Source organism: Patiria miniata, unplaced genomic scaffold (assembly GCF_015706575.1).
Source record: "Patiria miniata isolate m_02_andy unplaced genomic scaffold, ASM1570657v1 HiC_scaffold_3, whole genome shotgun sequence".
Classification (NCBI taxonomy): Eukaryota; Metazoa; Echinodermata; class Asteroidea; order Valvatida; family Asterinidae; genus Patiria; species Patiria miniata.
The window spans coordinates 14,546,064-14,567,935 of record NW_024037069.1 but is presented as its reverse complement, the minus strand read 5'-3'; the positions used below and the strand labels follow the sequence as shown (position 1 = coordinate 14,567,935).

At 40.0% G+C, this 21,872-nt stretch overlaps 1 protein-coding gene across 1 annotated transcript in view; it reads left to right on the top strand.

Annotated features, from left to right (window-relative positions):
* Nucleotides 1-2,841: 2,841 nt before the first annotated feature.
* The window catches only part of LOC119738256, a 30,048-nt gene continuing 11,017 nt past the window's right edge, over nt 2,842-21,872 (top strand). The window contains exon 1 of the mRNA XM_038213061.1: nt 2,842-4,759. Coding sequence (XP_038068989.1) covers nt 4,417-4,759 — 343 coding nt within the window. The 5' untranslated portion in view covers nt 2,842-4,416. The remainder of the gene's footprint in view (nt 4,760-21,872) is intronic.

The window sequence follows — 21,872 nt, the reverse complement described above, 5'->3', positions numbered from 1 at the left end:
ATCTTCTACTCAAAATACAGCCCCGTTTGGATTGATTCTCAAGATTAAGGTATTCTTTCACATCGCCCATCCCACTCATCAATATTCCCTTGACCTAGCCAAGCAATCGTTATTCCCTGGTTTATGCTTTTCTTGTTACGCTTTTCTTGTTATGGTAAATTGTTAATTATTTAATTTGTCAATTTGTCTCTTACTTCTACATTAATTTCTAGTTCCTTGCTTCATTGACATTTAGACTGTTTCTTTTGATTCGTCTTTCATGTTCATGATGTTCTAGGTTTCCTCCATGTCTTTTGGTTGTTGTTGTTGATTTATGATTAATGAATAAAAGACATGAATTAATAAAATTAAAATAATGTAATTTTGGATCTGAATACTGTTCACTTCAAGGCAGTTATAGAAATTTGTGATGGAAAGAACGTGCACTTGTTTATTGGGCTGTACTATTTTGTTTGTGGGGAGGATATCTATATGCATATACACGTTAGTGTATACGTCAGATTTCTTGAAGAATTCAAAAATGAAAAAAGATGTTTGTATCAAGTTTGACAAAATCGGACAAGAAGTTGTACTATTAGGCATACCTTCACATCGATATGTGCACAAATCCTATATGTACATTGTCATGTATAGGTTTGTTTTAACCATTTTATGAATGGAATGTGCCGGGCCACATTTTAGGGTTGAACGCACAGCTACACAGGGCCAGCGTTAATCCGATTATGTAGCCCTGGACCTCCGTGTGGTACTCTGCGCGCCAGATTTAAACTGTAAAATTAAGTGAACAAAAGTGGGGGTAACAAATTCATATGACGGTAATGTTGCCAGAGCGGCAGAGCCCAATATTTCTTCATAGAGTTACTAACTACTAACGCTCTGAGAGAATTGCACGATCACAACAATTCTATTTGCCAAGTTGCGGCAGGTACAAACTATAAATGCCCGATATGTCTCCATGATTATTTAGATGTTATTTTAAATTTCTCAAGCTCATCGAACACAATCAGCTATATATTATTTGGCACTATCTTGGTTTTCGACTAAGTTTCTTGGCATCCGTAGAGCTATGCGAGGAGCTTTTTCGTGCATCACAATCGACATTGCTTTTACCATTTTGTAAAAGACAGATCTTAGACTCTATATAGTAAACAACACCAGAGAAATGTAATGATCATTTGGTTTCTTTGCTTGCCAGGATACTGCAGGTGATAACTCACTCGGCGTTGGGAGAATTCATTTCCGTTCGGCGCAGGAAACGCGTCGCACAAAATGACTCGAGCGTCGTGCAAAATGACGCCTGCCGTAGTCCGATCACGAACGGCAAATAAAGAGTGCATTCGACTACCAAGATCCTAATATGGCGCCTAGTTCACTCCATCAGTAACCCTATCCGAAATACTTTGTAATTCTGTCTTGTCTGCGGCTTGAAAATTTGTCGAGGTCTGTGGACAACCAGTATATCTGAACTAGTGTGTCTTCGTCTATGGCAGGAAAAAAGACTTTGCAGCTAATGCAAATGACCTATAGACCTATGAATAGATGGGTACCAACTAGGCTGGATTGGGAAGATGTGCTTTAAAAGCATTGTAATTGTGGTGTAAATGCAGGAATCGAACGCAAGTATGTCTATATCACCTCAACTCATTGACGATTCTGAAAGCAAAGTGATGTAGTTTTTGTGTAATGTAGATCAACTCGTTAACAGCAATTCCTCAAGTGTCCACCCTTTTCGCCTTTAAAAGATTCCACGATGGTGAGGGTAATGTTAACAGCTACTCGCCTATTGTCAAGGAAACGCAAAACATTGTGTAATTAATACGACTAATATGACCAACGCTCGCCTAAACGCGCACACGCGTCGTGCGAACACGTAATTAATGTTGAACAAAATCTACCAGTGAGAACGGAAAGAAATGAGGCAAGCAGCGCCACTTAGTACCGTATAGAAAGGCGCAAGTTCTGGAGAGAAAACTATAACATTGGTTTATCTATTGAAGGAAACAACATTATAATATACAGGCTCGCTGGCGCCCAAATCCTGTGTCGTAATTAGATTCTGCTTTGTACTCGGCGACGCCAGGCCAGGCAAGTTGGCCCCGTGATACTTCACTGTGACGGACGCACAGGTCCCGATGGCACACTGCGACTAATCAAATCAATTAGAATTCGTGTCCTAATAGTACAGTTCTCAACAGTGACATATTGTGAGCAGAGACCAATTACTAAAATGGATAACATTATTGTCATGTTAAAGGGGTATTGATTTCAATGATTATGTTACACTAATGGTTTGCTTTAATGTGTTTATAATGAACTGTCATATTTCCAACCAATCTTGTAAACCAAAGCTAATGCACTTTCTGCGTAACAGAGAGATATCTGGAGATTATCAGTCACACACGTGCGGGCCTCAATTGTCTCAAGGCACCAGGCACATATCACCATCAAAGACAACAACTGTCGTAAGATCATCGCACACAAGGTATTCGGTACCACACCTGACCGTTTCGTTTCATCGGCAGAACCTGAAGACGGAACAAATGCCAGTAGCGACGTATTCAACAGCGGCGAGGGTAGAAGTTCTGTGGTGATGTAGGCCTAGGCTACTCCACAAAGGAGACAGACAGACAGACAGACAGACAAGAAAGAACACTACTCAGGAGGTCGCTGGTAGTCGAGATAGATGGAACGGTGTAGTGTGATCAACGGAGCGTAAGGAACCGTAAGTGCGAGGGGAGGGGAAGGCGGGGGGGGGGGGGGGGGGGGTGATGGTCAGTATCGATCAGAACCCACGACCTTCCAGATGGTAAGGGAGGATTTGACAACCCTGCAAGTACACCCACAGTTGTCATGTTTGTCTGCCTGAAATGTCAGTCTGGAAATTCGCCACTAGTAGCTCTGAATATGTCTTCAAGTGAAAGGGGACACGTCGGATTGACATTGATTCTTTGCACTGACTGTCACTTTTTTTTCTGTAGAAAGACAGAAAGAGAGACGGTGGTGATTTCGGTGTGAGTGGTGAAGCGCTGAGCATCGATTTTCGACATAAATATTCAACGGCAGGCAGTGTGACGTCACAGTCATGTAAGCCAATGATGGGTATATGGGCTGATTGGGTGTATGGGGCAGTCGGGCAAAGAGAAGACAGTTGATGGCTTTAAGCCTGATGCTGAGGGCGGTACGGTGTGTGTGTGTGCCGAGATAACGGTCAGTGCTGCGACAGTGCGGCATGTGAAAGCGCTTCATTTGCTCATCGTGTGCGGAGGAAAGTAGGCAGCTCAGAGGCACGATTGCCGATGTGATGTGAGTATTCATCACCACGTGTACAAAATGCACCGAATAATACACACATTATGCTGACATATTTCACGTGCTGTAACCCCGGATAGGCCTATTGATGAGTATTGAAATCTAGGAGTAGGCAATACCGTGCCGGTGGGAACAAGAAATATGAAATCAGTGGAGCAAGTCAGCGTGTATCAACCCATGTATGCAATCATGGGTCAACAGTCTCTATACAAAAAGGTCGCTGAACGACGGTCGCTCATCAAACTATAAATTAGGTTCGTTAGACCGAACAGTTGGATGTAATTGAAAAAATCTGAAGTATACGGGTGGAGTTACATAGGCGGATGACGAGGCACTCGAAATCACTACGCTTAACAGTTGGTCTGTGCACGTGTGCGTGTTGCATTATGTGTGTTGTTTAGCGTGAGCGGTATATACAAGACGGAAAATACAGCATAGAAACTCGATACAGCATAGAAACTCGTCTACGGTAGATAGCAAGGTACGGTTTGGTTATACCTCACAACAATAAACAAACGCACTTGCAGTTCAAAAGGACGACTTTCGGGTGAGCGCAGTGCCACACGACCTTGACTCGAAACGATAGTTACACGTCGACAAGGTTCCACGTTGCTTCGATAATGATATGCAACGATGAGTAATTAAAATAGGCCTAAGAATCTAAGCAGTCGCGCGGTGCTATGCAGTGCACTCGCACTATCACCATTCCTACCTCCACACAGGGATGCGACGTTAGTTTTTGCTGAGTCGTGTAATAAAAATGTACTGGGTTTACTGTGCATGAACAGGAAATGATCATCACGTACGCGCTTTTGGTTACTGTACGCAACATTTATGTTTTTCATGCACATCTATGGGCGGAGTATACTAACAATGTTGAAGACCACAGATAACAGACTAAATAATGCAACTGATTTTGCCCTTTTTTGGATGAGATGAGAACGTGTATACTGAGCAAGCAGGTATCTGCCCTGTGCGCTGTGTTATCTCAACCCTGCCAACTCGGGTTGCATCTACCGTGGTGTCCGTAGTGTGTCATGGTTGGTAGCATAGGAGTAGCGTCCATTGCCACCCACTCACGCCGGGAGTTTGCCACCTGCACCAGGTATGCTGGTATCATCCACCCTGCTGCCTCTGACGATGATCCTCGGTCTGCCCCTTATGTCAGCTCGCAGCGACCAGCAACAGCAGCAGCAGGAGCAGCAGCAAGGGTCGCCCTTTGATGAGGCCAGTCTCAGCAAATGTACGGGAGATAAGTTCTGGGTGAACGTTACGCGGCGAGACGATGGTGACGCTTTGACCAGTGCCTGCCCGCGGTGTGGTGATCTGTGCCGGCAGGCTCGGGCGGTCAGGCTCCGGTGTGATCTAAGGGAATATCCATGTACTTGTCGCTGCCCGGAGAACCAGACGTTCAGGACTGACATCAATTTGTGTGTGGATTCATTTTCAGGTAGGTTTGCAGTTGATGTAAACAATTTGATTTAATTAATCTGATTTGGTATTGTGATTTGCAATACAGTCTTCCAAGTCTGAACAGAGACGTTGATCACAGTCGATCAGAAGAAAAATGTGTAAGAAACCTCACATTTAGGGAATTCACTTACTTAGGCCTAATTGGAAGTGGGCAAAGCAAACTTTGTTTGTCTGTCTGTCGTTAAAAACAAGCAATACATCCTTCAAAAAGTCAAAGAGAAAATCAATATCTCTACTATTCCATCGGTGACTCGTAGAAACATAAGGTTAAACACGTCCCTCAAATGGATGCAATATAAATGTCATATAACCTCAAACTGAATATGACCTTATTTCAGTTTTCGTCATTATGAAAGGGATATGTCACATATACGAATGGTCACGATTGACATCACTGAATCAAATACTTTCTGCGCAAAATCTAAGTATCGACCGTAGACTCACGGAACACATTAGCAAGAACACATTACCATCTTGCCATTTCTATAGTAACCTTGCAATACATGTAGTGTATCAGAAAGCTTATTCTGGGCTCCTAGATTCAGGCTTCAAAGATTATAACACCAAACCAACCATTTAGCAACAATAATCTTCCCTTACTCACCTCCCTTTTTGTCTGTTTACAAAATGATGCTATATTGTTCACTGTTTTCTTTATCAGAACTGAAACTCAATTATTTGGCTTTTTAAGCGAAGCCCAAATATACCAGTATCATCCAATGCATGTGTTAGGCAGACACAACGCGGGGTTTTCCAAATTAGGGTAGGGGCTGTTAGAAAAGGGTATAGGTAGGGAAACCGGAAGCAGAACTATTTGTTTGGCCTAATGGACTCCCTCCAACAAAATGATACTAAGTCGCCCGGCATACTTGTTAGTAATACATGTTCTGAAACAAATCTCCCACGATTGAAATCAATAAGAGCGTGCCAAGTTTTCATCCGCAGTCATAATATTCATCATTTATTTTGCTGCAAACCGATATCGAAATTAAAAGCTGAATGTGCTCTGTAATGCGCATGAAAAGTTGCTAGTCAAAAACTCCTTTAACTCATTTTGTGGGATTTTGTCACATATTGAACATGGAAGAGCCATGATTGGTGTGTTTCAGGCAATACATACATCCATTTTTGGTATAACAGTCACATTAGGCCTCAATACCTTCAGGTATCCAAGGTACGATAATAACGATGGAGTACCCGAAAAAAACCTTCCCATCCAATGTAGTAGGAACGGATAGCACAATTCATCACTGACAAACGAATGCGAGATAGGCCATGGTGGCAGGCCGCGTACTGTCTGTATAGGCCTTTCTTTTGACATGTTGAAAAAAATTACCTGATTAAAATTATTTTAATAGCCTTGTAATGAAGCAAAGCGATATAATTGATGGTGGAGCGCGAACGGTCTAATCGGCTGCCATATTTACAACAATTTGAAAAATAACGTTAAGAAGTAATTATTCAGGATGATGTTAATGTAATTCCAAGTTTAATGCTTTACGGTTGATTGCACAAGTGGTAATAGGCCCAAGCCCAGTTTCTTAAAAGGAAAATTATAATATATTTATCGAAACATGAAAGGATAGTGCTTGCCACAAAATGAGAATTTTTTTTACGCAAAACGGGGTTTTGATGCAAGACGAATGACGGCAGTGTTCAATTACATACAATTCTTTTAAAAATTGTAGTTGTTTTTAAACTTAGTTGTATTGCGTTCAGCTGTGAGTAATCGCCCTGTTGCGTAACTAATAACTTATGCTCAGTCGATAATGACAAGTACATTAACGAAGAGGGCTATAATGTTACTTAGCATATATACATAAATAAATAAAAATTGTGTCCATTGCTGGAGTACTTAACACATTAATAATACAAATCCATCTGAGATATCTGCACTTTCGTCAGGTCTTGAACTTTTTTTTTTTTTATAAAACTATAAACATCTCATCAATTATTAAATATTGTCGGTGACATTAGACAACATGCCGAATGTATCTACAGTGTCTGTTATGTATTCTTCATTGCTGAAGCTGGTGTACGTTCTTGTAAAGAACATTGGCAGATTAAAGTTTAAAAATTAAACTCTCAGTGCCATTTGTGTAATTTTCGTTTAATTTTGGTGTGAGTATAACCGTCAATCGAACCAATTGCTTCCGCCAATATTGTGTGTGCAATATCACGTGCGCAATGATTGACGTATATGACAATGACATACTGAAAAATAGGAATTATCTCATATATCTGTATTATCGCTTGGGGTTTGTTTTAGATGCTCCATGCGACGACGAAATTGATTTTCGTTTCTATACATTCCCAAAACATTTGGAGAACAAAGAACAACTTCTGCGCTTGAAATTGTGAACATTTTGATTAGTTTTTTATGTTGTGTTGATCGCAAACTGACGTGCACCATTCAACCAAACGATCAATTTCGACATCTGTATGTAGGTCCAGCCTCTTAATGTCAATCGATATTACACAATTTAGGAAACCTGCAAGACAGCACTTTACGAATGCACACCGAACAGGGGGCGATTAAATACCCGTCCAACCGATCACTATAAGTAACTGAATATGTTGGTAACAAACTCTACATAACATGCATTCGGAATCGAAGTTCATTGGTGCAATGTCTACTAGCATCATTGAATTGCCATCATCAGATGGTCCTTAATTCAGGCAAAAGATTTAAAGTTACATATTGTTTTAAATTAAATTTTCAAATCAACCCGCCAAATAAACTTACATTGCCGAAGACAAATTGTATGGAAATAAAATAGTCTGGACTATTTTTTTAACTTCAAATAATTATAGAAAAAAATGAACGCGAGTGTTTTCAGACTTTCATTAGTTCTCTGCCGTATATCGATACGCATAGGGACCTTGTTGCCCTAAACACATGAGTTTTTTTTCTACATGTGTGTCAAAGCCAATGACGACGTCAAACGGCAGGAAAACATTCCCACAGTCTTGTCAAAACATGAGAAGCTTCCTCATCGTTATTATGATGGATATTGTGTCAAACTCGCGGTTATGACACTCCAGCTGTGTCCCTTAGGGGACGTGTGTGTCATATAGCTTCCTATAATGCTTTCAATCGTCGTCACAACACATAGGTCGCATATAATATATCCTGGGGGCAGACGACATATGGCGATTTTTTTCTCCTGTACAATAATTTTAAGCGTGAACGATTAGTGACTGACAGTGTTTGTTTTCTCATTTCTGCTTCACGCACAAATATTTGGCGAGTCGGAATGCTGTTTGTTGAAGTTTCTCCTCCGTGTTTTAGACATGCAAGGAGACCTTGATCTTGTCACTGATAAATGAATGAAAAGGTCGCGCGCTCTCTCGGCGATTTTCTATCACTACCTGAGTCGCCTATTTCCACTCAAGCATTCTAAATCTGTTAAATTGGGAGCAAAAATATCACTGGAGAGGAACATTCTCTTGTTGCAACGATGCTTATAGACCCAACATTATTTTCAGTAATAGGTTAAGCCACAGCTTACATATTCCCCTTTCACGTCATGCCCTATAGTTCATTTAGGTGACTAATAATTGGTGATTCAATTAAACATATCAAAATGAAAACATTTCTTGTTTGTTGGAAGTAGGTCATTTGAAGACTCAATTCAGCTCTTATGCGGATTCTTCGCATCCAAACAATACCTACTTCACATCTGCTTCTATTGCTTTCAATTTAAACATAAACTACCTGTAATCAAGTATTATACTCCAATCACATGATATGAATTATTAGGTTAAAAACTGTACTTTGCAAGCATGACGGAATCCTTGTGACACTATCAGACATTGACAATGTCAGCCATGCGGACGTAACGAGAGTCTTCTTGACGACCAGGTGAAGGTTTCTTGAGACTGACGTCATCCGCTTTACTCATTCTTATCAATCGATGAACAAAGTTGCAGGAACCTTGATAGAAATTTAAGCAGAAACAAAAACAAATCCGGAAGGAATTCGTTGTGTACTGTAGCAGTTTGCAGATCCTTTGAAGCGCGGAATATGTAACAGCTGGTGTCATGTAAATTTAAAAAGTAAAACAATATTTATTTTATTTCATTACACTTTACCTAGGGTATGCTCAAACAGTTTAAAACTGGTTTTCATTGGGGCCCTGCATACAATAAAAATGACTACAAACTTATGTATAAATACAATGCATTACAAATGCAATACAATGCGATACGGTACGATACGATACGATACGATACGATACGATACGATACGATACGATACGATACGATACGATACGATACGATACAATAAAATACAATACAATACAATACAATAAAGCATATTGGATTAATGCATTATTGTTGAGCATCTATTATAAACACAGTTGTAAAACTCTTATAACTACATGTATACAGTGTGAACAACATCGCTAACAGGCTTTACTATAAGGTGGATTCAGTGAATGCAAAAAAAAATTGACATCAAGAAAATACATCTTTTGACATCAAGAAAATACATTGCTATAAAAAGTATAATTATATTCGCTGATTACGGGAGGGTCCAAAAACCCGCGAAAAAAAAATAATTGGAAGAAAACACGAGGAAATTCCACTCCGACTCCTTATTTAGGTGACAGGAAAGGAGCGTCAGAGCGGTATAATGTCCTTCAGGCATTACGGCATGACATCAACCAAACTGACTTAAATTGTTTATGCGAGATGTGTCTGGTCATAATTTTGCTTCAAGCCAAAACATGACTTGATTATAACGATTGGTATGATACTGATCAAGTCTATCCCGCTCCATGTTACACATTTTTATGAGGTACCGGTAGTCTGTGACAATGCATGTGTAAACTTGGCTATTTGAAAGAAACGAAGTGATAAATACATGTAACAAAAATATCTGATGTAAAAATATCCTAAGGTAGATTAGACTTGAGTAGAATCGCAATGGATCTGCTACTGTTGGATTATTTGTACTGTGAATACCGTATTATTGTGGAATCAAACACCGAGGTCCTTCAGCCTGTTATTGGTGTGGTAACCTATTTATTTGCATTTGCTTACTATTGGTCAGCGTTGTAGAAGTCACAAGGCACCACAATTGGCAATAAAGTGTTTCTATCAGAGTGACCTTGGTCATGTTTGGACATAAAATTAATTTTTACCGAGGAGCATTTCTCGTTTTTTTCACCAACGCTTACTGCACTGCACAGACACTTGCTGCAAGAATTCACGGCTGATTTCCACTCTGCACACAACACCCGGCATTCAATTTTACCTCCGATATTCAGCTCGTGCTCTGAACTTGCAATTTCTAGTTTCAATTTGGATGTCGCCTAGAAATTTCCCTGCGTCTGGGATATATACATGATTTCCCCAGTAAGGTATGTATACCTGTATATAAGGAAAGGTAATCGTGTTATGTGGAGCAGTTTTATCGAAAGGCAAGTTGTAAAATGGACTTTGCAGCGTACATTACATTATGAGTGGAGCAAATTACAAAATGTCGTCAGTAATACTAGCTAACCGACGGGCATTCGCGAGCCCTCCAGGGAACCACCGTAATGCGATCCCGCAGATCCGAGCGGCGCGGACCGCGTTACCCTGGACGTAGCAAATCATCTGTGCGAATAGCGAAAAAGTATCATATATGCTGGCTTTATACTAATATGCTAATCGGTGTACTTAGTGGATTTAGGCGCATCTGGAAACCTGGGGCCGCGTCGTTAGCCTAGGGATTAGCGCAGGTGCTGTTGATGTTAGATTAAGAAAGTAAACATTGAAAAAAAACGGCATTTGCTTCTCAATTTCTTTACAAAAAGATAAGTTGAAGTTGCTACTAGATGACGAGAAACGGATGCTGATGGTAAGTATAGCTCTCGGGGCAAAAAAATTCACTGTGATAATGCATCGAATTGCATCAGAATAATAATTGACGTGCAGGAAATCGATACTTTGAATTAACAGGAAACATTTCATCTGCGATGGGACCACTAAGTGTTTTATTCATCTCAACCAGTTAGATTTTTCTTAAAGTCCATTAATTCCCCCCCCCCAAAAAAAAACCCTATAATGCTTTCGATTGCAACAACCACTTGAATATGAGCAATCAAATCTTCGAGTAGTGGCGGCGCCTTAAGCCTGCATTTTTGCCTGCAAATGCATAAATACAGCGTCACTATACACTGACTCTGTGCATTGAACCGTCTTAACCCTCTACAAGTCAATCATTCCGTCGATCGTCAGACTGTTTGTAAGGACTGTCGACCAGTCGGACGTATACGTGCTTCATGTCCCAAGTTTGGTTAGTCAATCACTCAACCCCTGCAGGCGTTGCCTCGGTCAATCTAGAAGTCTCGAGTGTTTACGTTGAAATCCTCGAAGTCATGGTTGAGACTGCAGACGGTGCGTCGTCACCCGTCCCTCACTTTCAATCGATCAGGTTTTCGTTTCCTTTATACCTACATATTTTGCAATTCGAAACGTCGGTTCGATCAGGTAGGATCGAGTGGAAATCTAACGACTCCTGGTCATTTTCGTCGGGACACGCATTCCTGGAACAAATCATAGAACAGGAAGTCTTTTTACTATGTCGTCTCCGGCATCAAGCAAGAGAAAAGTAACATAGGAACCAATCAATTCACTTCACCCCTCAGTTCATTAAATTGCAAGCAGACACTGTTCAAATGTCATTCGAAACAGCCTCACTTACTTCAGGCTTCATGACTTCTTTCTTCATTTTATTTTCCGCAACAAAATGCTGGCAGTAACGAGTAACTGCCTGTGCACGAATTTCTGTCGTGCACTGGGAAGGAAACTAAAATTACGAACTGCGGAAATTAAAAACAAGAACCTATTCTGATATGATCGAAACATCAGGCACATCGTTTGAGCAAGGAATCGTAGTGGCTGCACCAACCAGCTGCCATTATACAAAATAGTGTTTGGCAATTCGTTACTTCTCACCGTTTCTTAATAATGATTAGTCTCAAGAAATTCATCCCTTTCAATTTTGTACTGTCAATAATCGTTGGGACGGAATCATGTTTTTCAATTGTAGGATTTTATACGCCACTGGTACCCTTTAAGGCTGTAAGCACCCCGCGGCTACTGCTCCATCCGTGACGTCACAACCTGTTCTTCTTGTTTGTTTATCCATGACGAATCGTCATAACTTTCAGCAATGTAATCATTCGAGTTAACCTCGAATGTCAGCAGACTTGACAACAACGAGGCAAGCCACGATTTGCGCGGGCGCTCCCTTCTTGTTACTGCATTCGACGTCATCCCATATAGCACAACCACGATAACATGTAAATATGATGAGGCGATAGAGATTGGCCTTTCGCAGCTAGCGTGGGGAAGTGGGAAGTTGATGACGACGAGAGATAAACTTGACATATTACCGCGAAGATTAAATGATAACCAGGCATCCTTCTACCTGTATACTGTGAGTGTGCGAGGGCATGCATATCATCTACCCAGATACGGTGAGATGTTGCCGGCACTGCGCGGAGTTATGACTTGTTCATCTTATTGCATTGAACTCCAATTATGGCCCTTCTTCTGCGCGGGGAGCGGGCGGGCGCACGTATGAGTGAGGGGGTTTGCTTCAGTTCAAGGGACCGAGATATAGCAATTATCTCTCCCTGCACCTCTTCGCCCACAGATAACACGTCTAGGGAAGAGGTGTAGAAAGGCTGTCTTACGGTCATCGAGAAAAAAAACACACGTGATTCAGTCTTCAATTTTGGCTTTGGGCGAGTTTAATCAAATTGGCCTGGTTTTGTGTCTGAATCTAACGGGGGATATTAAAATTTGGTCTGAAAGACAGACGACACGAAACTACACCTAGCTCCTTCACAAATTAAAATTTTTGATATGTTGACAAAACAATTCCAGCACCATATGTTTCAAAAAAAATCTTCAATTACGCTCTATGGTATACTTGCCATATGGTATCATTTCTGCAAGTTGATGGATTGATGTAGTACTTAAGATCTGTTGGAATATTGAGGTAGTCAGGAAAACCATACAGCTTTCAATTGATAATAAACCATACAGCTTTAAATTGATAATAGCCAGCTAACCTAAATCTCACAAATAATGCTTAATATCGGCTTGCATTATTACCAGAATTTCAAAGTAACTGTAGGCCTATAATTATGAACCATACTCAAGAGTACTTCTTTGATACAATACTTACAAAACGGCAATTAAATGAACCGAAAATCACCTATCTCGCAACCAATGCTACAGAGAAAAGCACCCTTCAATGACTTAACTTTGATGAGATACAAAAGGCAAAACCCGATGAACTGAGGAGCACCTATTACCTCGCTGACAATGCTGTTGGTTTTTGTACGCAATATTGACATGATCATCTACAGACTCCTTTGTTTGTCTTCACCCAATGTCAAATTGCATGCTCCATATATTGCAAGACGACGTTACAATATTTTATCAATTAACTGCTAACTGTTGATGTCTTCGAAAGCTTGTAACGTTTAATGCCTTTTTCTTCCACTAATCCAGTTTATTTGCAATTGATCAGCTCTTTTATTTATTTATTTATCATTTATTACAATATATTTATATTAATTTGTGCTATCTTTCAGTGCACGGCCAAAATTACTATACCCGTAGCAACCAAAGTACTATACCATTAGCAACCAAAGTACTATACCCATGGCGCGGTATTTGTGTGCAATATTGTTCCAAATTTTAGCACCTGCATACTTAAATGATTGTTTGAAACATTCAACATTTGGCTTATAGGAAAAACCACATTTAAAGAATCAGCATTGCTTGTGTTAATACCGTGTCTATCAAAGAACATTTTAATGTCATTACATAGTCTACTAGGTGCGAGCCCATGAACACATTAAATAAGCTAAGTAAAACTCTCTTCTTTGTTCTAAGGTTTGCCAAGAAAGATCCTTAATGATGTCTTCACCATGCGTATTGATATAATCGAAGTTACCCGAGACAATACGTGCAGCTCGTTTTTGCAGTCTGAGCTTTGATGGACGTGCATGGAATCATACATGCCCAAAGAGCGCTCAACGCTAGTGCACACAAAATGCATGATAAAAAAAACGAAGCAACATATGAACAACCAAACATTTTCGAAGTTATCTTTTGTTTCCATTTAAAATGATGTTTCCAAACAGTGAAAACCACATTCAGAAAGAAAAAAAAAAAAACTGGACGCCAGTGAAAATATTAAGATCGTGAGAAGGAACAAAACACTGGGAACAGGAAAACAGCGAATGGCAGCAACGAAACATTCCTTCACAATGGCGGCTGCATTCTTCCGATTTCCTAATAAAATTATGCATCTGAATACGACCCATTAATTTGTACGTGTGGTTGCCATCCAGCCTGTAATGGGTAGAATAGAAAGAAATGCTCTTAAGTGCAGGAGTCTGTTACCGCTCCCTGGGGAGAAAGTTTAAAAAAAAATCAGATGCTTTCTTCAAAAATAACAAAAGAGCAGAAGGCCTATTCAAGTTGGAATTTTTTTCTCAAATCAAGTACGTGCCTTCCATTTTTATCCAAAATTGTGATCTGCAGATATTCGAAAGAAAGATGACGTATTCGTTACCATGGTTGCAGGACAAAAATAAATTCAAAAGACGTTTTCAAGGCACTCTGGCGCAAACTCTCTTTATATGTTATGTTGTCTTTCAAGTAAAGTGCCTTTTCTGCTGCTTTGAAAATTTGCACACAATAACAAAGAGATATGTCCAGGGCAGTGAATAGGTCTCGCCGCTTTAATAACGCGATAGGATAAGGCCTTGCTTGGCGATAATAACGTGCAAACCATATAGACAAATAATCGAGTTACTTGAAAAGTTTCTAAAAAACGTCTAAACATCCATCACAGTCAACCCTATCTGGGGAATGAGCAAGCAATATTTACTTTTTTTTATATTTGTTTTTTTGTTAATTGTATTATATTCACTTTTTTTTTGACTTTTGGTAGAACGTTTTTGGGGATAATTTGTAACTTTGAAACATATATTGTGAGATGTCTATAGATAGCATGGTAATTTACCCATACTGTTTAGCATAATATTAGATGCTGTAACTTTGTAGGCCTAAATAAAGAAAATGCATTCATATTTGCCAAATCTCATGAAAAGGTACAACGGTCAAAAGTCACTGTTCAACAGGCCAAGACACATATTATTTTTTAATTCACTGAAATTTCTTTTGAAAGTTTTGTTGATTTATTTGCTGCAATTTTGCGTGACCCTCGTTTGCGTATATTATACAAATATTGAATGATTCGAGTGGTGTAGTAAAACTAGCCTCCTGAGGTGATCCATGGAGCATTCTATTTTTCCCGAGTCGAAGCCGAGGGAATATAGAATGCTCCATGGATCACCTCAGGAGGCTAGTTTTACTTCACCACGAGATAAAGCATTCAATATTTTAAGTTATTTAAAATCTGAACACCGTTAGAATATACTTCAATTTCAGTACAACATTGGTGGGAAATGTATTTCTCTCTTCCAAACCACCTCTTCATGAAATGTTTGAACCCAACTCTGTGGCGCAGTGATTTAGAAACAATACGCGCTACGCGCATCGCGCAACGCACACACCAGCATGCATTTGCACACAAATACCGCGCCCATGGCGTAGTACTTTGGTTGCTACGGGTATAGTACTTTTGGCCGTGCACTGAAAGATAGCACAAATAGAAAGTACCATGTGACTCGCTCTCGGCCAATCGAGACACAGAATCTGTGGGTGAGGCGTTATAAAATGTTCCAAAGCAAAATATTAATATTTGACAATGCTGTGCACAATATTGGAACCCCGATGCATAGGGTTCGTACAACAGTCAGTGAAAAAAAACCCCACTTTTCCCCGTATTTAATATTTGGTTTAGCATTTTTTTTTTTTTAGCATTTATATAGTTAATGTTCATTTCCCCCCTGAACATTACTTCATCAAGGTGACTTAAACTTGTCCAGTTATATCATTGATTTATTGTGATATAAGAGGAAACTCCCTGACAATTCCATACTGCCGGTAGAGTCAGTGCATTGCTGCAGAAAAAAAACCCACATCGCAGACATAAATTACGTCGTCTAAATTCAATTGTGGAGCAGTAGATATGAACCTTCTTCGTCGGTACAAAACAACCCTCCATCAGTCGGCCTAACCGTAATCAGATATCGTGTATCTCAAGTATTCAACCTACTTTTTTGCTTTCACCGTTCCTGCCGGCCCGAGGACTGAAAAATACGTGTTTTAAGTGGAAATTATATCAAAAAGGCCAGAAAAAACGCATTGATCGGCGGAACTGTGACGTGGGCGATATGAAACTTGACCGTGTTGGCTACCCTGTTAAAAATCCTGAAGTACCCCGGTCGATCCGCCCATACTATGCCATGTTTGCCTTGCCGGTTGTAAGGCCTGCAATATATAGGGCGCTTTCCCCTTTTCTTAACAGGTCGGTGTGAGGCATTCTGTGTGAAGGGCCTAGATGCCGATCGAATTGTATTTTTGGCAGTTGTATTAATGAATTGTTCTCTAGCAAAGAAGAAGAATGAATATTAAATAAATAACATCAAATATAAAATTGTAAAGATAAGAAATACCTCCCCCCAAAAATGATGATAATAATAATAATAATGAAATGAAAAGGAACCCCACACGTTTTGTTATTTTTACCCAAAAAAAATCGGCCTCCTCTAAGTATATTAATTAGAAATCTGGGTGTTTTTTTAAGATGAAACCGGAAGTGTGTTTTCAGTGAAAATGTTCAAATCACATGGTCTATTTCACAATTTTTATTAATACTAATTTCACAAATATTAATTTCCCACCATGAATATAAATTAAAGGGTCGTGTATTCTCCCCTTTCTGTGCCACATCAGCAGCAAACGTACTAGAGGAACCATCTGGAAATAAAATTTAGCAAAAACAAAAACAGCAACTGCAACCAACAAACAAACAAAAACGAACAATAACATTTAAAATATTTCCTTTTGCATAATGACAAATGATCAATATTTTAGAGGCAATTTATGTGCCCGGTTCGGCAAGGGATAGGTCATATTTTTGTCTCTGTAATTTAAGCGTTCACAATCTACCCGTGGCATATCATATGGTGGCTTCTTGTAATGGGATCCGTATTGAAAACCAGCCAAAATAACGTGTGTGCGCGATAAATTATAATTATTTCAATATTTTACAAATGATGCGTTAGACTATCAAATCATATCCCCGGTTCATTATCTTTCCTTCCATAGATTAATGAATTTGTATTAATGTCATCGTAAATTTGGTTTATGAAGAGTTAAGATTATGTTTTACAAATAACATATATACTGCGGACTACCCCATAAAATTGTCTGATATCAATCAATGTATCTCAACGACTCTGGAATATTTCAAATAAATTCATCTGATATCCCTGAAAGGGTCAGGTCGCATGGTAGTTGGTGATTTAAATTCACATTAACCTTAATCAGACCATAAGTAGAATAATTCCGTTCTCCATTTCAGTCATTCTAGAAGCATTTAGCAGCGTCGGATACAATCAATCAAAGGGTTTAGCTCGCAACCTGGGAATCTATTGCGGTGCAAATTGCAGCAAGTGGCCCATCTCACTGCATTTGATTATACACGTTGACCTCTGTTTAATTCAAGTGATCAACATCGTACATCGTGCATGTACTTCAAAAGCAGTAAATTAAAACACCAAAGTATTACCCTGCATTGCAGCCTTTTCTTTAATCATATCTGGCATTATTTCTAACTTCTATACGGAAGAAATTACATTCTATGCTTTCTTTTTTAATAAAAAAGTGAGGGGTCGACGGTTGAATAGACCAAGTACATGTATATGGCCTCGTTAAGCGGGCTTGTTTCCCCAAATATATAGAGCGGTAATTTTCCATTCTTTTAGGATATGTACTCCCCTATTTCGTTGTTTTGAAGCCCCTTTTTAAGTCTAAATCCGAGCATTGACCATGCTAGACAAGAGCCAAAGGACTAAAGCTGTGCCCGAAAAAACAACCCGTCAGACTCAATTTAGCCGTTCAAAGTATAGGCTAATAATATGCCTCCGCGACCACAATACGCGAGAAATACAATTACGAAAGGGCCGTTCCAGCGTCAGGTAGGTATCGGTTATGTCACTGAGCCTTCTGTAACCGGCAAGAATTGCGAGCAAAACACCAGCACATTTTATATTTCTACCTTCTCTTTTTTTTAGCGGGCTGACTCGCGGGCAACGGCGGGCAAAAATACCTCCACGAACGGCGTGCCTCCGGACAAAAGAGCTATTGGACCTGGATGCGTGCATACCTCCACAATAGTATTTGGATTTCAAGATAATGCGGCAAATTCACGGCGTGTTGTTGATTATGAAGAAAAATATATAGAGAGAAATGAATTTGTTTTGATATGATCCCAGATAAGCGCTCTGGTAATTCTCTACATCAACTACGAATTTACTTTTGTTACAAGTTTGCACCTTTGAAGACTTGGCATCAATTTAAATCGTCCAGCATAGCCAATAATGCATTGCAATTGGTATTTTCCATCCTCGTTTCCACGCACGCACTAAGCCATGTCACCCGTACCCCGGCACGATTGTGATATTGATCATTAATTGGACATCACGATATCGATCATTAATTTGATCCAGTACTGACGTCATAAGCTATAGGAAATCGTTAATATGGATAAAGTATATACACGTCAGTAAGCCATTTTTGAGATGTAAATTGATCTCTAGTATCCATTTTTATCCTATAATTTTTGCGCCACACAAACAAAGGACAAGGGAAGGGGAACAAAAGAAAATACTCGATTTTAACCATAAACAAACGTGTCGGTGTGTGTGTGTGGGGGGGGGGGACTTTCTATGGGGGCGCCCTTCAAAGTGGAAACTATCGCACAATAGGTGGCGCGCTCTTCAGGGCGGCACAATAAAGACGTTAGCACGACGTTCAAAAGGGGGCAAAAAAAGGCCGCTAGGGAAAAAAAGGACTAGCAAGTTTTCAGTGGGGGGGGGGGGGGGGGGGGGGGGGGGCCGCCGGGGGGGGGGGGGAAACGATTTTTAGGGGGGGGGGCAAGCGCATCCCCACCCCTCCGACCCGGCTACGCCGCTACAGACTAATAAAATGTGTTATACGAGGTGATCATCTGCTTGTATATTTATGATGCGTATTGGCACAGCATGGTGATAATGGCGATTTAAACACGGTGAACCCCGACTGAGCTGGCCTACACTAAGACATACTTTGACTCTTGGTGGCAGCTTACTCAGTCATCGTTCATTGTTATGGACTCTTAAGGCCCCCCCCCCCCACGCTTCTATTTGTTTTCTAAAGGATTCCCATATAAACATGAATGATCAATGATGGTTATTATCCAGGGCTTTAGTAACAAAAATGATCAGTTTTCTGTGACCTTGAAGATGAGATGATAGCCGGAGTGACATCGATCATTTCGTCAAGTTTGAGCCTAGTATTATTGCATTCAATTTATTCACGGTTTTACAGCCTATAGAGAAATGCTATGAATAGACATTTCCGTTTCTCATTCGATTAGCTCATTTCTAAAAACATTATGATAAACAGCTGATAGCCATCCACTGATATTCACGAAACATGCGATCGATATTGCGGGTTCGGTTACCAGTAAGGAGAAAATTGACGTTAAAAAACCGGTAAATTGATCGAGCTCGTCTAAGTAGGATACCGATCGCCAGACGATAGAGTCTGGAGATGGTTTATTTTGAGACTCTCCGGTGATTCTAGAAAGAAATATGAATGAACTGAAATGGCAGACGCCATGTTAACGGACTCGTGTGACCGGTCAACATAGATGTACCGGCAGGGTACAGCCAGATGTGCGTATTAATATTTTGACGAAATAAAAAAACAAACGTTTTGTCATTACAGTTTTAACAAATAATTAGTCGTGCGCCATGCAAGATATTTGAAGTATATTCCGATATCCCATATTATGACTTCAAGACGATTTGTTTTGTTTCTCACTTGTGCGAAATGAATGTGCATGCACATGGACCCATAATTTTATACATGTAAGCAATATGTAAGTCATGCATGCGCTGTCGCGGTTTGACAACAAACATTATTATTTGCAACACCACCTAGAGAGTGGTGCTAGTAAGGTTCATGTGCTTAACGTTCTTTGGCGTTGCTTCAACATTACTTTCGGGAAATAAACATCCAGTTATATTTTAAAAGGTGTTTTGGTAAAAAAAAAAAAAATACATGACTCGCGAGTCACGAGTCTGTAATTGCGTCCAGTTCGAGTCTAGATGGTCGAGTCCTCGAAATTGCGACTCGTGACAGGTAACATGCGTTTAAAAGTCAGATTCAAACAGGATCTTAATAAGCATAGGGCCTAAGCGATGTTTTAGAAGGTATTTCTAGTAAACTGTACTATTATAACCCTAAACCACATTACGGCAATTTCTCTATAATTATTAAAATCAACGGTAGCACGAACAAAAAAGAATGAACAGATGTACTTCTGAATTGATAAAAAATGATGGTGGGGTCATTTTCTCAATGCCACTAACAGTTCTCGATAATGGTCGTTATGAAACCGAGCGTCACTCATATTCAAAGCCGGCTGCTTTCATATGGAAAGCACTCTCCTGAATTAATCAGCACGGCCTTGGACATAATCCTTTCTTGTGGTGAATTTGAAGGGTCGGCTTGTAATTGACGATGATAATGCTCAAGCAGCAAACGTTTATTATCCCCTGGTGCGGCCATGCTGGGAGAGAAAACGATTTTTGCCGCTAATGACTCGCATTTATTCAGCGTGAATTGTTTGGGCGTTGGAAATGCTATCCTTGGAGGTTGAAAGACTTGTGCATCGTACCGTGACAATTTGAAGGTACTGTTATATTTTTAAATATCCCTCATTTTTTACATGTTCAGCATTCGCTTAATCCTCTACTTTTTCCCCTGTCCATGCTCATAATCAAGTCCCACTACATATGGTAGACTTATACCGTCAGCTGCCACTCTTTGGAGCATTACCAAAGCTCGACTTCATCTCCCGTTCAGGTTCGGGGGATGTTCAGGCCTCTGGCGTAGAGGACTATAATGACCATATAGTGTGCCTTGAATAATCAAATCTTAATAACTTTTGGATAAAGTTGGGACGGTTTCTTTGTTTGGTTAGGACCTTAAATTACAACATTCTACATAATTCTTGAGCTGTAGGTGACGTCGAAGCCAAAACGAAGCCGGGGTTTGGATAATTTTCTGCTCATTCCCTTCTTCTTACTCCTGGTTTTGTTTCAAGTGTCCTCTTTCTTACTCTTGGTAAAGTCGTATACCATCATTCTTTGTACTTGTTGTACTGTCAACACAACCATGCCTCCCATATTGGGTTATTGGCTCCCGTAGTTTCTTGTCTTACTACACCTCATGAATCTCTGAAAGCTCAGACGTTCTACCCTAGCTTCTTGTTCTGTTTTACGTCGTGTACTTGTTTTCTTTCTTCCATGATGCATCTTGTTCTTTCTCCATCTCTTGTGTCTGCTTCCTAAACCTTTTATGTTGCTTTTTTGGTTCTAGTGTAGATGTGGTTTTACCTTTCTCATTTCCACTCCATCTTCTTCCTCTATTTGCTCCTCCTCTTCGCGCTTATCCTGTAATATGTTCTGTCCACATTCCTGATCATTTCCCTGGTTTCACCTGCTTCTGCTCCGTTCTGCATATTTTGTTTCTACTCCTTTGGTTTCAGTCCCAGTCCCCAGCTGCACCTTAGTGTTTCTATTTATTATTATCCTGTCGCTGATCCCTATATTCTTTTTTTCTCTAATTCCTATAGGCTATATAGAAGGCTTTGTGTTGCTTCCTGCCATCTTGAAACATATCTAAATTTAAACAGTGTCATAACACAAGGAAATCTGAAGTTAAACTGCCCATTATATATTGATGGCTTAACCCTAAAAGGGCCGGTTTATTTTGACCATCTCTCAGCCGGGGGGGGGGGGATTCCGCCCCCCCCCCTCCTAAGTTCTCGGCCATCGAGTGAAATTTTGAAACTCGGTACATGCATAGAGCAACTCATCATGAACATT